Genomic DNA, 14,900 nt, shown 5'->3' with positions numbered 1-14,900 from the left:
TCTTCCTCGTTAATGCTCGTTCGACTGTTTATATTGTTTATGTCCGAATGCATACAATTAAAATGTCGCTGTTTAAATTCAAAAGCGCCACAAATCGAAAACCCTGAAATTCCATTTTATTGCAAAAATGAGATTTAAATCGGTCGCATTTTTATAAGAAAAAGACTCCCGTGGATTTTGCATTATAAATGACCCAAAACGCACAACAGCCCTTTTGACATTTTGCGTTTTGGTGGCCTGGCCTAACTTCAGAGCTTAAGGGTGATAGTTAGCACTAAACTCCATAATTAGACAGATACAGCTTTTTAAAAATGCATCTAATGATAATAAAAACATAAATATGAAAAGTAAGTTTATAAAAAAAAGCAAAAATTTATGTTAAAAAACTTTGATTAGCTCTACTGAAAAAAGTCCAATTTCAACTTGTGGCCCTTTTGAATTTAAGCAGCGATGTATTCTTTGAAAAAACATTTACTACAGTAAGGCATCTAATAACAAACTTAACAGTACAAAATCCTACAATTTTGTAATGACCAAATTACAATATTGATAAATGTTTAAATGATTAACATTAAATTATGGTATATTTTAATAAAAGGGAACATATATTTAACATTTGATGTTACATCTGAAGCAGAATATGAATAAACAAATATCAAATGCACCATTGGAAATTTATTAGGTGTAAATAAAATAAGTTTTAAAGTCATTTTATACAATATAAACTTTATGATATATTGTGTACTCTTTTCTACTCAGGTATAACTTGTATTATTTTCACATTAAAGACGCAAGTGTTTACACTTACCAACAGAGCAGTATGTGATCTTGGTAGTAATATCGTCTCTGGAAATGGGAACTCCCGCTTTGGGTGGGTCAATTCTAGTTTGGCAAACTAAACAAACTGTTAACGTCACTCTGACGCACTTCCCTGTGTTGCCCTGGGAAAATCAAATGTCCATGCTTTAGATGGCAGTGTGAACATATTTCAGCAAAAATAAAACTAAAGTAAGTACATTTTTAAAAGATCCTCCAAACAAACACTCGAAATGCGTGTTCGGTAGGGGCCAGTTTTTCAATCCAGATTATTAATATCTTTTGCTCTCCTTTTTAAAAACTTTTACATTGAATGTTTTCCAATAAATACAATGTAAAAGAAGCAAGAATATTAAATTACTTATTGATTTAAATTAGTAGGTACACATACAATGCATAATGTTTTAGATAATTAAATATACCAAATCAAAACAGAGATTTGATAATCTTTATGGGTGAATTAATAATGAAGTGATATTAGTGAGCATGAAGTGTCCGGGCGGGTGAAAACTAGAGTTTTCGGTGTAAAATGAAACCAGATTTTTGGACATTTATACATACATATTGGACGTTCGCCGGTTATTCCACATGCTATCACAGTGATACATTCCAGTTCGAGCAAACCGATTACATTAAATCAGGCGAATTAAAAAACTGGTGGCGAATTAAAAAAACCCATCTAACATGGCTCACCCTATTCTAAGATGGAGATTTTTTATATTTTAAATTATATACATAAATAAAAAATAAAAACATTTTCTTCATTTATTTCCTTTAGCTTAATATCACATAGAAATCAAGTAAAATCCAAAAATCAAGTAATGATTGAGTGAGTTTGAACCTCAAACCTCCGATTCATGAGTCCAAAACAATACCACGGGACAACACCCGGTTCGAGGGTTGAAACAAGATCTGGCCGAACGACGCTGGGGAAAAACACTCCAAACCAGTAGAAACACGAGGCTCAGGTTAGTCAACAAAGAAAAGGCTCAGGCAAAACTAAATAAAATAAAATAGATTAATTACCGGGTACTCCGGGTGCTGCGTGGAGTGGTTGCAGACCTGCCATAGGTCGGCAGCATCAGGATCCGTGGTGTCGGCAGCCTTCCTCATGTGAGACCAGAACAGGGCATCCCGTTGGCTGGCCGGCCAGATCCGCTTGTGGGTCTGCAGGAACACCAGCGCATCCGGGCTGATCTTCTCCACGATGGTCATCTGCTCCAGTGTGGCTGAGGCAAATGACAACAAATTTAAAGATATATTTTACAACACAGATGAAGAATACTTTTGAGAAGTCTGGGCTAGGGATGTAACGGTTGTGACTTTTTCTACATCCGCGGATACGCGGGTGTTTTGTATTTTAATACTAAAAATGACAAAGTGTTTATAGTCTCTCAACATGTTGTCTGCTTTTTCGATTCTCGAAGGAGGTTAAAATCAATTTGGATTTAGTGTTTGAAATATCTTTTTTGTTCTCTTCCTCAGAGATAATCAACTTAGAAAACTCATCAGCATGCATTGATTTCAGGTGATTTTTTAATGAAATCGCACCAATTGCGAGGATATATTTTTTCGCATTTAATGCTGTGTAAGTCAACAAAAAAACACGTCAAAACAACGCCAAACAGAACTCGATTTTGTCTTCATTTTCACTTTCTTCGAAAACATTAACATCAGTTAGATTCCACCGAATTTTTTTGCTTACTATGAGACGCCTGAAAATACTTTTTTTTCTCTTTTACACATCTTCTTGGGCCAATTTTTAAATTCTAAAACTTAATACTCACTTTCCCAATCGTGCCTGAACTCTGGACTGAAGAAATAATTGCAGAGCTCATATCCTGTCACTCCTCGTACCTTGTGGACAGCCTTTAGTGGATCCATCACCATTCCATCCACTTCTACCTCTCTGAAAACCAAGCAAAATAAATTAAAGCATTGATATATTACTATACACATTTATAGATTATGCACATTTGAGGTCGTCACATCACCGTAATATGTTTAACTAGGCCAAAATATTTTTTTAAAACATTCACATTATTTTGACATCACAATGATTTTTTTTTAATCCCTGCTATCATTTTATGTGTTGTCATCGTTCTATATTTTTTAATATTTTTTTGACCATTTTAGGACCAGTAGTACAATAAACTGTTAAGTAAAAAAAAAAAAAATTTTTTTTGTCCAAATGGATTAATATTAGTAAAACCCTGTTGTATAATAATAAAAACGTTTGTCTTATACAGGTTCGATTCCTGGTGAAATCAAAATACTACTACAGTATAGTCTCTGTAATCCGAACCTACTTTAAACCGAACCTCCAGTAATCCAAACCATAGCATCTAGTGAAGGGTAAGGAAATGCATGAAATAAAGCTGCCTCCAAAAGCCTTATTGTTGCTCCCTAATGCTCCTGGCTCTCTAAATTTCACCGATTTGATGAGTGATGGTGGACAACAAATCACAGCTATGTTTCTTCCTCCAAACTATATTATCCATGCAGCCCATATATCAATATGTTATTCAGGCAATGAAAATTTCGTATCGCAAGAAACTCCTTTTGAAAATGTTGATAAAGAAAATAGCATCATTTTATCTATCCTCAAAAATAATTATTTTGTGAAAAAAAATTATGACCAATACGCAATTTTTTTATTTTTTTTTAAAGATTTCAGCAATTCAAAAATTCATTGAACCAAACAGGCTCGGTTTTCAATTGTTTTTCATTTACTATACTGTACTATCATCACGGCATTTCCCCGTAAAGGTAGGTGGAGATGAACCGCCACACACATCTATCCTGACATACATATCTAGCTTCTTCCACATTCATATAACTTGTCATACATGCCCTTCGGAAATGTCTGCTTTTGCCATGACCACACTTGAGATTTTGGTTTATCTGATCATGACACGTCTTTCTTGGTCGTCCTCGTCCTATCTATGTTGCCACTATATATATATATATGTTTTACCACTCTTTCATCAGCCATCTGTTCTACATAATCAAACCGTGACCCTTTCTTGATCTCATTAATTATACCTGTCTCAGATTCGCACTCTCGCCTGATTTCATCATTTGTAACCCCCTGCCGTACACTGATTTCGACCGCGTTCACTCTGCTTTCATCCTTTCTCTGCCAGTTCCATGTTTCACTTACATAATTCCATGTTCGGACTAAAACCCCGTTGTGCATTGCCAGTCAAGCTTCGTTTGACATAAGCAATTACTGTGCTTAGAGCACCATCCATTTTGTCACCTGAAATCATTTTCTTTTCAACATCCTGAACTGTAGTTCCATCTCTTGAAACCATGCTTCCTAGATGCATAAATTCTTCAACATATTATTAAAATATAATAGGACCTCTTTGCCCGAATGTTTTGTGCTGTTTGTGACCATATAAATTTATTTTTGCTCTTTGTGGTGCAAAAAAATATTCTTTTACAGTAATTTGCTTACTTTTCCATAAAAGGAGGGGAAATAAATAGTGTCGTTACTGACCTTCTGTACATTCTCATATCACCCTCTTCAGCAAATATCTGCCACCCTCCGCTGCCTTCCATCCCCACCCCTTGGAGGGCTTGCTCCAGCTGTTCAGTGGATATCCTGTCAATCTGGAAAATAAATATTAACAAAAAAAATTATACTAACTGCACATTGACTACAAGGATTAAGGATGTAGTGGAAAAATTAAGAAACGACAAACCATATACAGTAAATGCACAGATTATTCCAACTTTGGGCTTTGAAATTTTTTCACACATAATAATATTATGTATATTATGTTAATGCATGCATTAAAGATTAATAAAGATTAGTACTTTTTTATAACTAGCACTATTCAAAAAATTAATAAAACTAGTTTTAAAAACACTGAGTAAAAGATCCTGCGCAAGATCCTGTGCAGTTTCTGGGCAAAATCTTGGGCCATTTTATTTGCTGTTTAACAAGGGGCAGTTTCTGTGATTGATTCTGGTGCGTAGATGTTTTCGGCGCCATGACATCTACGCCATGAATGACATAGTTTCACAATTGACAAAACGAGCTATCTGCGACGACGCAACCACTGACAACTAGCAATGTATTATTCTGCGATCAGCGATCAACACCAAGTTTCTAAAATACCTTGGATAGTGAACATCGTTGAAAATAAGTATTTTCCGAAAAGAAAGTCGAGCGTGAAGTGAAAAAGTGCAATAAAACAAATAAGGATATTAAAATATCACAAGCAACAACAAATACGCATTGACATTTTAAGTAGACGTTAACAGTATCACAGGCGTAGGATCTTAGTTCAAATATTTATTGAAAAATTGGACGTGTTCTAATTTTTTTGATTTGACCACAGATTTTACCGGTATTCATTGGGTCAAATCTTGCACAAGATCTTCTACCATTTTCTGACCAATGTAATTTATTTGATCACAATTTGTAAAATATTTAACATTGTGGTATTTACAATTTACCAAATCGAATATTTGAATATTCTACAGTTTCGCTACAAATTTTAGCAATTAAGACTCATCATTATAAAAAATTTGCATAGTTTGAGTTCTTCAGTCTACACACACATTAATAAGCATATTTCACAGTATCTGGTGTGTAATATAGTCAGTACATGCGTCATTAAAAATTTGAAAATAGTCAATTCGTGAAGGTTCTCACATAGCGATATATTTCCATAGTAAATGTGTGAACTTTACAAATTTTATAAACCGCAATCAAATAATAAAACATCGGGATAATGTGTTATTGATTGCACTTTCAATTTCCCCCTCAATTGAAATGGTGCAATCTGCCTTCATGTCTGTGCAAAGGCCGTCAGAAAGCCAATACACCGTACCGTGGCAGCAACATTGTCGTAATATGTGTATTCACAAGTAATGAGACGGTATTGGAGGCTTCACTTTGCTGTTATTGTTTCCGGAGTGGTAGCATGCAATAAGGGTACATGAAGCTAATTGCAAGTATCTATGCTTTCAGCACCACGGGGTGTAATAATTCAAATGTCAAAAGAAAGTGTTCGTTTTTTTTTTAAATTGTCATTTTGCAATCAAAATTCTCAATTAACAGTGACAAAATTCGATGTCATTTCCCTACCCACACCCGGTGGTACATAGGGCACCGCTTTGGTACTCCAATCACGGCGTACCTCAATCATTTTTATCAGACTTACGCTACAGATGCAAGTTAAATATAATATAAATATAATAAAAGAGTTCATAATACCAGCCCAAGACCTCAAGCATGGTAAGCTAACGAGCCAATCACTACACTACAAGGTGGGTGGACTTCTGTCCGCTCGATTTCCTTTTTCAGGATTTTTACCTTAGAATGGCACTCAAGTCGAAAGGGCTATTCCAGGGCTGCGGTTCTATTTCACAGACGGTACTGTATTTTTCATCCACCCGGACATGATAAAATTAGTCTACGTATCGGGTTCGACTTTGTGAGGAATAAAGAAATAAGAGAACGAAGATAGCAACTTCCGGTGACAACTGTCATTACGCAAAGGCAATACGGCTGGCTGGGCCATATACTGCGAACACCTCATGAAAACCATGAGCATGTTTGCCTATTTTACAAGGAATCGGGTTCTCGACATCCTGCTAACTGTTCTTTGGCAGTTTGTTTTCAGAACTATGGGACACTAATATAACTTGGGAGGATGTATAAGAGCTGGCAGCCGATAGAGACTAGGGCTCTGATTACAATGAGAAGATAACAGAGTTATCTTCGCCTGTCTAAAAAGAAAAATTGTTAATTGTGTACAAAAATGAGTATATTTGCATGGACATTTAAAGTATTTTCATCGGTAACCTATAATTGAACATGTTGAAAATAAAAAAATGTATGCATCTTCCGCTTTTCATACGGAAAACTTAATTTTACTTTGTAGATAAAATCTAAGATAAATGTTAACTTCCCATTGTAATCAGGGCCTTTAATTTTATCAAAAAAATTCAATTAAGTTTTATGTGAAAGAATAGAATATGTATAAGTAAAAAAAATTTTTTTTCTATACATGTTTAATTACAGGTTACCGGTAAAAATACTTTAAATTTTCATACAATTATACACATTTTCATTCAAAAATATCAATTTTACTCAACACCGTCTCAATATGTACCGATGAAGATAGCGTTTGTAATCGCGGCCCTGTAGGCTGTTTGTGGATACCATATGCCTCAACTAGGGAGTAGACATGGAAAAATGTAATTAATATAGGTACGAAAACCCGCTCTAACTACTTCAAATATTAGAGCCAATCGTAAGGATGCAAATATTTATTTTCTTTAATATCTCAGTCTTTTGTTGCAGTCATGCAGTTGTTGTCGGTATAAATCAACAAGCACATAGTAAATCTCTTAAATAAGGCAGAATCAGCAATTTCTCAAAACACGATAAACAATTTGAAAAATGTTAGCATTAATTGTATTTACAACCACTTGCCCACTTTTCTATGTCTACCAGTTTCGAGATGTACCCGTCTCTTCGTCAGTACGCTAATTACACTAACATACAAATCCCAGGTAACTAAATACGCAGCTGCTATGGCGATGGTGTATAATGAGATTCGCTCAAAATATTTTTATACTTTTTTCAACAATTTTTTTTTTTTTTGACAACCATGGAGCTGTCCCTGAAAGTCTGAGTAAATTGTCTTTCAGCTTCCTATAATGCCTGAGCACTTACAAGCCAACAAACATCGAAGTGAGGTCGTAGTTTATGACCACTCAACCATGAAGTACACAGTGATTTGATGATCAATATTTACTTCACAAACAATATTGCTTTGATCTATGGCTATAGGGTACTCAAAAGGTGCAGCTTGTCATCACGTCGCTTTCGTTCGTTTTTGTTTAACAGACCATTTTTAACAAAATTGAGTTAAAAGTGTACAGGTGTTCTGGGAAAGCCTTTATTTACAAAATCAAAATGAAAAAAAATTTTTTTTTTACTTGTATGGGGTTTTTCAACGAATATTTTCTTAATTTGTGGTCATTATTTATGCCTATTTCGTAAAAAAAACTTTAAAGCTCTATTTCTGCAGATTTGTGTTTTGGTCTCATGGACAAAAACAAACTGAAGCGATGATCGGTCAATATGACAAACAGTAAAGAAAATTATTGGTAGGAATAAGAAGCACAATTTCTCAAAAATTATTTTCAAAACTTGTAATGAAATTGTCGCAAGGTTCAGAGAATAATATCAAAAGTAAAAAAAAATCAAACAAAATTTAAAAACAATGCCATACGTAGAAAACTAGATATTTCTTATTATAGCTAATTAAGATGATGAAACATCTCAATGAGGAAGTTCAGTGTTACTGGAAATTGGATATAAAAAATGTTTTCTTATACGTGGTAAAAATTAGAGTATTTAATTGTACATTGTTTCACAACATCGCAGGTTTATGTGACCACCGGTGACCACGTGTTTGCAACAGCCAATAAATTATAGCGTTGTTTTGTTGTGGCAACCGCAGGCGATCACGATTGCAACCAGTAACAGATTTTTGGTTTCCATGGTAGCCATGTTTTTTGACATTTAGCGGGTACAAATTATAATTGTCTTTTAAATATCAGAAACGAAAAACAAATCGTTTGTCGTTCCTAAGATCTAATCTAATCATGGCAAACGATGTCGTAGTCAAAGTCAGCGGTTCGTACAATAAACGCCAGTTAACCCCATGTTTCTTTTCTTCTTGTCAGTTATGTTCCACCGTTCAGATGTGTGTTTTGATCACTCACTGACCAGAACTCGTGACGTCGCAGGCGTTGTAATTTCGAAGTTTCAGTGGGGATTTTCAAAATGACAACACTTCAAAACATCGTGGCGATGATAATACGATTAGTTCATGAAAATATAATTGTTTTGTTGCTTAGTCTACCAACAACTTTTTATATTATAATAGAGGGTGGGGCAACGCTTCATAATTGATTTATTTTTATATTGGAGACTTAATAGGAATCCCGCTGTTTTTGTTCGACGTTTCTTGGCTTCAATTCGAACGGGATTCAATTTCCTTGCTTTTGAATCATTCCTAATGCGTTTAAATGTTTGTCAACTGTTGTGTGATCAATTCCTAGTGATTCTGCAAGTTTTGCGTCTGATATGGGTCTTCATCTAGTAATGCTTCCGATTCTTCCATCTTCAAACCTTTCCCGTGCGCCAGAGCGCACATCTTAACTTCAACATCAAAATCAGTATTTTAAAAGCTTCGAAACTAAACTCTGCATATCGTTTCCGACAAAGCATGGTCGCCGTAAGTGTCCACAAGAATTCAATGTGCTTCAACTGCAGATTTGAAAAAAGTAATGCAGTAAAACTCCGAAATACTTTTTTTTTGCCACAAAATTCAACATGCTTAACGCCATGAAAAAATATGTTGTTTACACTTCGGCGGAATAATATATACTGTCATTTCAAACCTAATGGTGGAGCTTCTGGATGAAGTCGGCTGCAGTCGGGAAACAGCGAGAACTTATTCAAGTCTCCATTAATATTTTTGGTATACCCATAGTTAGCAGCCGTACATACGTCTTTTATGTGTCTTGGGTCTAAAAGGGCCAATGTCGGATTTCGTTTTTTTCTTGCCCGCATTTTGTAGACGGTTGATGTCAATTAAAAAAATACATTATTAACAATTTGACATACACATACAAATGTGATAGTATTTTTTATTTGATAATAGTCTTAAACGCCTCAAACAGTTTATTATAACATCACAAAATAGCTGCGAATAACTCTCCTGTAATGTTGTGATTTACGACATTGGCCCTTTTCAGATATACGAGGGTTGCTACTTAAGTTTAAGATATGGCAACACCAGTGTGAAGTTTGCCATTTTTAATGGTAAACGTACTCAGAACGTTTTGTCATACGAGTGATATTTGTGTTGTCAACAGATACAGAACTAAATCGTAAACATTTTCGTGCGATGATTTTCTATGACTTTTGACGTGGATTAAACCAACAACAGTGTGCGACTTTTGGTGATGAAGCACCATCTCAAACCACCGTGTTTCGCTGGTTTTCTGAATTAATTCGTGGCCGCGCTTCGTTACAGGACCAATTTCGTGAAGGTCGTCCAAAATCGGCTGTTGTGCCAGAAAAAATCGATGCTTTGCGTGAACTGATATTGCAAGGTCGTCATGTGACACACCGTGAGATTGAGGCATACTTGGGCATTAGTTCCACTCGCATACATTCAATATTGCATGAACATTTGGTCGTCAAAAAGATTTGTTCGCGTTGGATACCGCATAATTTGACAATCGCTGAAAAAAAAGGCTCGTGTCGATTGGTGCAAACAAATGTTTAAAGATTCAATCGCGGTGCTTTAAAAGACGTCAATAAGATCGTAACAGACGACGAATCATGGATCTACGCATATGAACTCGAAACTAAACAACAATCGACTGCATGGGTATTTCAAGATGAGCCAAATCCAACAAAAGTTGTTCGCGCACGAAGCACTTCGAAGCAAATGGTCGCATATTTTTTTCGGAATAACCGTTCCATTAGAGCAACGTAGAACGGTCAATTCTGAATGGTTCACCACCATTTGTTTGCCAGAAGTGTTCGGAAAAATAAGGGAAACCAATTGCAGAAGACAAATCATTCTCCACCACGACAATGCAAGCTGTCACACATCAGCTCAAACAAGTGAATTTTTGAGCATTCAAACCATCGAATTAATGGGTCATCCGCCGTACAGTCCTGATTCGGCACCCAATGATTTTTTCTTATTCCCGCATATCAAAAATAAATTGCGAGGCCGACAAAAGCCATTTTCGATTATAAATATTTGTTTTTATTTGTCTATCTCAAAACTTAAGTAGCAACCCTCGTAGTACAAGGTGCTCCATCCATTTCTGCCATTTTTAAAAGTCTGTAAGTATTACCTCTGGCCACAGGGGATGTTTAAGCAATGGTGCATAGGGCGTGACGGCGCCTCGCTGCTCGAGAGGTGGCGCAGATCCCGGAGCGAGCACGCGTGCGCCAGGGGGGCGCGCAAGGCGGGCGCTCCTCTCCTCCTCGATTCGGTCTAGCCCTGTTTCGACTGCATCGTAGAACTCATCTTCTGGTAGCGTGGAATGAGGTCCTTCCTGAAAGATAAATAAAACAAAATATAACAACAAACAGAGGATAGAACGCCATACCACTCTGTCCAGATATGCAGACTTCATCTACATACAAAACATATTCTCAAGTGCGCGCACCGATTATTTTGCCATTTGACAAGTCCATCTTCAAGTATTTGTTGAATTTGTCATGCGTCATGGCATGTCTTTTTCGGCCTTCCTCGTTTTCTGAATCCATCAACATTAGCATTCATTTTAGCCATTATTTCGCTGTCTATTCGCTCTACATCTCCAAACCAATGTAGTACTCCTTTTTGTCGATAATGCTAATCTAAGACTTAATGCACGGATTTCGACATAGTTTTACGACACATTCGCCTGAGAGATCGCATTTAGACACCTTTCAGCCTACTTTCATCATTGTTTTTTCCAATTTTATACTACTCCGCTATACATAAAGGTCGGCACCAGAACTCCATTGTGAAAATAAAATTAGCATTTAAAAATATCTAATAAAAAAAACGTAAAAAGACCGTATTATAGGTAATAATTGTATGCCAAAGCGTTATTTTAAAACAAAGAAAGTTTTTTTTAATGATTCACAACACTTTTTTTCGTATACTAAAACAATTAAAATTTTGTTCGTGATAAATTGCAATAAAAAACATATGTCTTACGTTTTGTTATTTTGTACTAGGTGTTTTGTATAAGTTGTAGCCGTTTTTTTTTTCAAATTAAAAAATAAGTACCAAAAGTAAAATAATACAAAAAGGATACGTCATTAGAAATAAAATTTTCTACTCTACAAAATATTGAGTTTGCTTTTACGTTACATTATTTTATTTTATTACAAGCCTTCAAAATGGAATGTCAAGTAGACGAAAATGAGCATTTTCGAAACCTTGTTCTGTTTGCGTTCAATCGAGGGAATAAAGTTACCATAGCTGCTCACGAGATTTGCATAGTGTTTAATGAAGATGCCATGAATTATTGATTAATTTGTTATAAAATGATGAAGAATATATTATTAACTAATTTGTTGTATTTTTTTGCCGTGTCTTCTGGTTCTCTTCATTCGGAAAAAAACAGACACAACTGATGTTAACGCCCAATAAACATAAATGTTCTAATGTTAAGCTTTGAAATGAATTGATTGTTAACGGCACAATTTCCTCTTACGATCAAGCTGAAAACCGCTTAACTAGGGGCCTTGAGCCATTAGCTCCGATATTTAATGACAATGTAAACATTTTTATGGCGTGAAAATTGTACAAACACCAATTCGCGCCACAGTTGCCCGGTTATAAAAACAATTGCTTTGATTTCAATTAGTCGATGGCGTGAAATAGAACTCTGAATGAAGGCATAACATTTATTTGGCGGCCTTTGGGGTGTTCATCAACTGATTCGTAAACTTTTAGCAATTAACTTTTTTTTTTTTTTTTGAAAGAGAAATATTTGCGTTCTTACGATTTACCCAAATATTTCCATTTTAGGGGGCGATTTTCAACGAGTTTTAAAGAACTCACTATTAGAAAATGGGAACCAAGTTGTGGTAGAGCGTAGTGCGAACCTCGAACCTCTGGTCCGTGAGTCCGCGACACTAGTCACATTAATAGGTATAATAAATATATCGCAAGCCCAAAGTAACAGTGAGATAAACCCGAAATTTCCGATTTTGATCACATGCACATACGTTAGTAAATTAATGTTTTACGAAATAGTTAACCCATGTGAAAATACGAGTATAGTATTTATTAGAGATGCCACGAATAGTGATTTGGCCGAATATCGAATTTTTAATTAATTCAGCGGCTATCCTGCAAAAAGAAATCGAGTGAAGATTAGTCAGCCTCATGGCGTACTAGTTTGCCTGGCATTAAATAAATGCAATAAAAAATAAATACAATACAATAAATATCAATCCACGCAATGTTATTTTATCGTGCCGTGTACGATTTTTACCATGGTGTGAAATGGGCCACAAAAGTACAATGTAATGTACCCTAAATTAATGCTGTGAAGGTACAAAATTAACAAACGGGTCCACTTTTAAAAACACCCTTAGTAAAATATATTGATGAGTTCATCTCAAGGATGAAATAAAGGAATAATATAATTTGATACGAGTTGTGGTTCCGTGGCTAGTGCCGCGGACTCTGGATAGGAAGATCCGAGGTTCGAACCCCGCTCTACCACAACGTATTTCCCATTTTCTAACACTGTTATTAACCACTAAAAGATAATGGTACCAAAAATTTGGGTAAATCATAAGAAAGTATATAACGCATTTTTTCTTAAAAAATAGATTTTCAAACACTGCAGTCAGTTTTCACCATTGGGCGCAAAAAATGCATAATATTTCTAAATATAAATACGTTTACTTACAATCCATTAAATATAAAAAATACTTTCCGTTTCTTTAGAAAAAATAGTACCTAACATTTCGGTGTTTTTAACCATGTATCTTCGTTATCACCCCGCTCATTCAGAAATACTTATAAGAAGCTAAAAACAAAAGGCGACTTAAATGGTGTCAAACTCGTAAAATTAAGATAAAAAATTTATTCTTTCTTATGAAAGAATTCGTGTTTCGCACACTCCTTATTTACCTACTAAAGTTAAGTAAATACTATTTTAACAATCACAGGCGTAAGCTCGAGGACAAGCTGTAAAAAAATAAAATTTCCGTTTGAAATTATTTCTAATAAACAAACAGAATATTCCTTAATCTAAAAATAAGGGAAAGGTAGAGGGGGAAATCTATAGTAAAAAAATAACTCCACCAAGAATTGACAGTATTTTTACGATTACGTCCGACAATAACAAAAAGCTGTTCTACATGAACGTAAAAACACGCGAACAAAAATATATTGAAGTTGAATCAATCAAGTCTAGGGAACGTGATTTAATGGTTCATTTTTAATTAAGGCATTGAGGAAAAATAATCAATGCGCATACCTCTATCTTCTATACAAGCTATACACATGAAATGACAAATAATCGCTTTGAACCTGAAATACCTATTGTAAATTTTAATCGATAATGTTCAATCAGATATAGACACATTATTTTGAATAGTTAAATGCTTTCGTCATAAAACTATCAAATCACAGGTATATATTTAAGTCTTTATTTATTTGGGCTCAAACGCCATCAAATGTTCAAAAGTGATTTTCAGTTAATCAATAAAATTAATGAGTACCTAGTGTTTAAAATGAACTATAATAATCATTTCTGAAGCAAATTACATTCGATAAATTCATCAGGTATGAGATTATTTTTATTCACACAAAATAATTGCGACGTAAAAAAGCATAGAAGCTGAATTTCATACGTATTGTACAAATCCACACGATACGGTAAAATTAGGGAGGATTGATATATGTAATTTATTATATCTTTTTTATTCATTCAGTGGCTACTCTAAGGTAAAAATAAATCCATTCAGTTTTAAGATAAGTTCGAAAAGATTCAAGGGTAATTTGGTTGTACAATTAAATTGTCTCCATAAGCAAATTATTGGATCGATAAGAAATCAAAATATAATTAGATGTAACAGTGTAAATTACGAGGTAAAACAGTGTAAATTAAGGTTTTTGGTAGCACACGAGTACTGAGAATTCTTTATAACTCGTTGGTGCGAAGTAGACTCGAGAGTGGCTCGATGATTTGGGGACCGTGTGAGTTGAAGTACTATCTTATGGTGGAGAGGGTTCAGAAGAAATTTCTTCGGTTTCTCTACATGAGGGAGTGCGGATATTATCCATGGCTTTATTCTACTGAGTTCCTCCAGGGTATGCTTGGTTACAGCAGTTTGAAGACCAGAAAGAATGTGTATTTAACTACGCACTTCTTTTGATTGTTGCGCGGTATTATTGACAACCCTGAAATTATGCGGATCATAAGCTTTTATGTTCCGAACCTTAGACAGCGTCAGCATAGACTGTTTCACATTCCGATATACAGGACCAACCTGCCAATGGTTA

The 14,900-nt window shown here is 35.1% G+C and overlaps 1 protein-coding gene across 5 annotated transcripts in view; it reads right to left on the bottom strand.

Moving 5' to 3' along the window:
- The window catches only part of cert (ceramide transfer protein), a 139,743-nt gene that overhangs the window by 13,510 nt on the left and 111,333 nt on the right, over positions 1–14,900 (bottom strand). For all 5 annotated transcript variants that reach the window (XM_088228744.1, XM_088228746.1, XM_088228747.1 and 2 more), the window contains 5 exons: positions 10,732–10,935; positions 4,322–4,434; positions 2,604–2,725; positions 1,843–2,045; positions 809–941 (listed from right to left, as the gene is read on the bottom strand). In XM_088228744.1, the coding sequence (XP_088084870.1) occupies positions 809–941; positions 1,843–2,045; positions 2,604–2,725; positions 4,322–4,434; positions 10,732–10,935 (775 nt within the window). The remainder of the gene's footprint in view (positions 1–808; positions 942–1,842; positions 2,046–2,603; positions 2,726–4,321; positions 4,435–10,731; positions 10,936–14,900) is intronic.

This window comes from Micrasema longulum, unplaced genomic scaffold, assembly GCF_059751315.1.
Source record: "Micrasema longulum isolate JH-2025_06_02 unplaced genomic scaffold, ASM5975131v1 h1tg000607l, whole genome shotgun sequence".
Lineage (NCBI taxonomy): Eukaryota > Metazoa > Arthropoda > Insecta > Trichoptera > Brachycentridae > Micrasema > Micrasema longulum.
Note: the sequence above shows the minus strand (reverse complement) of the source record. Positions and strands in the feature narration are given on the sequence as shown.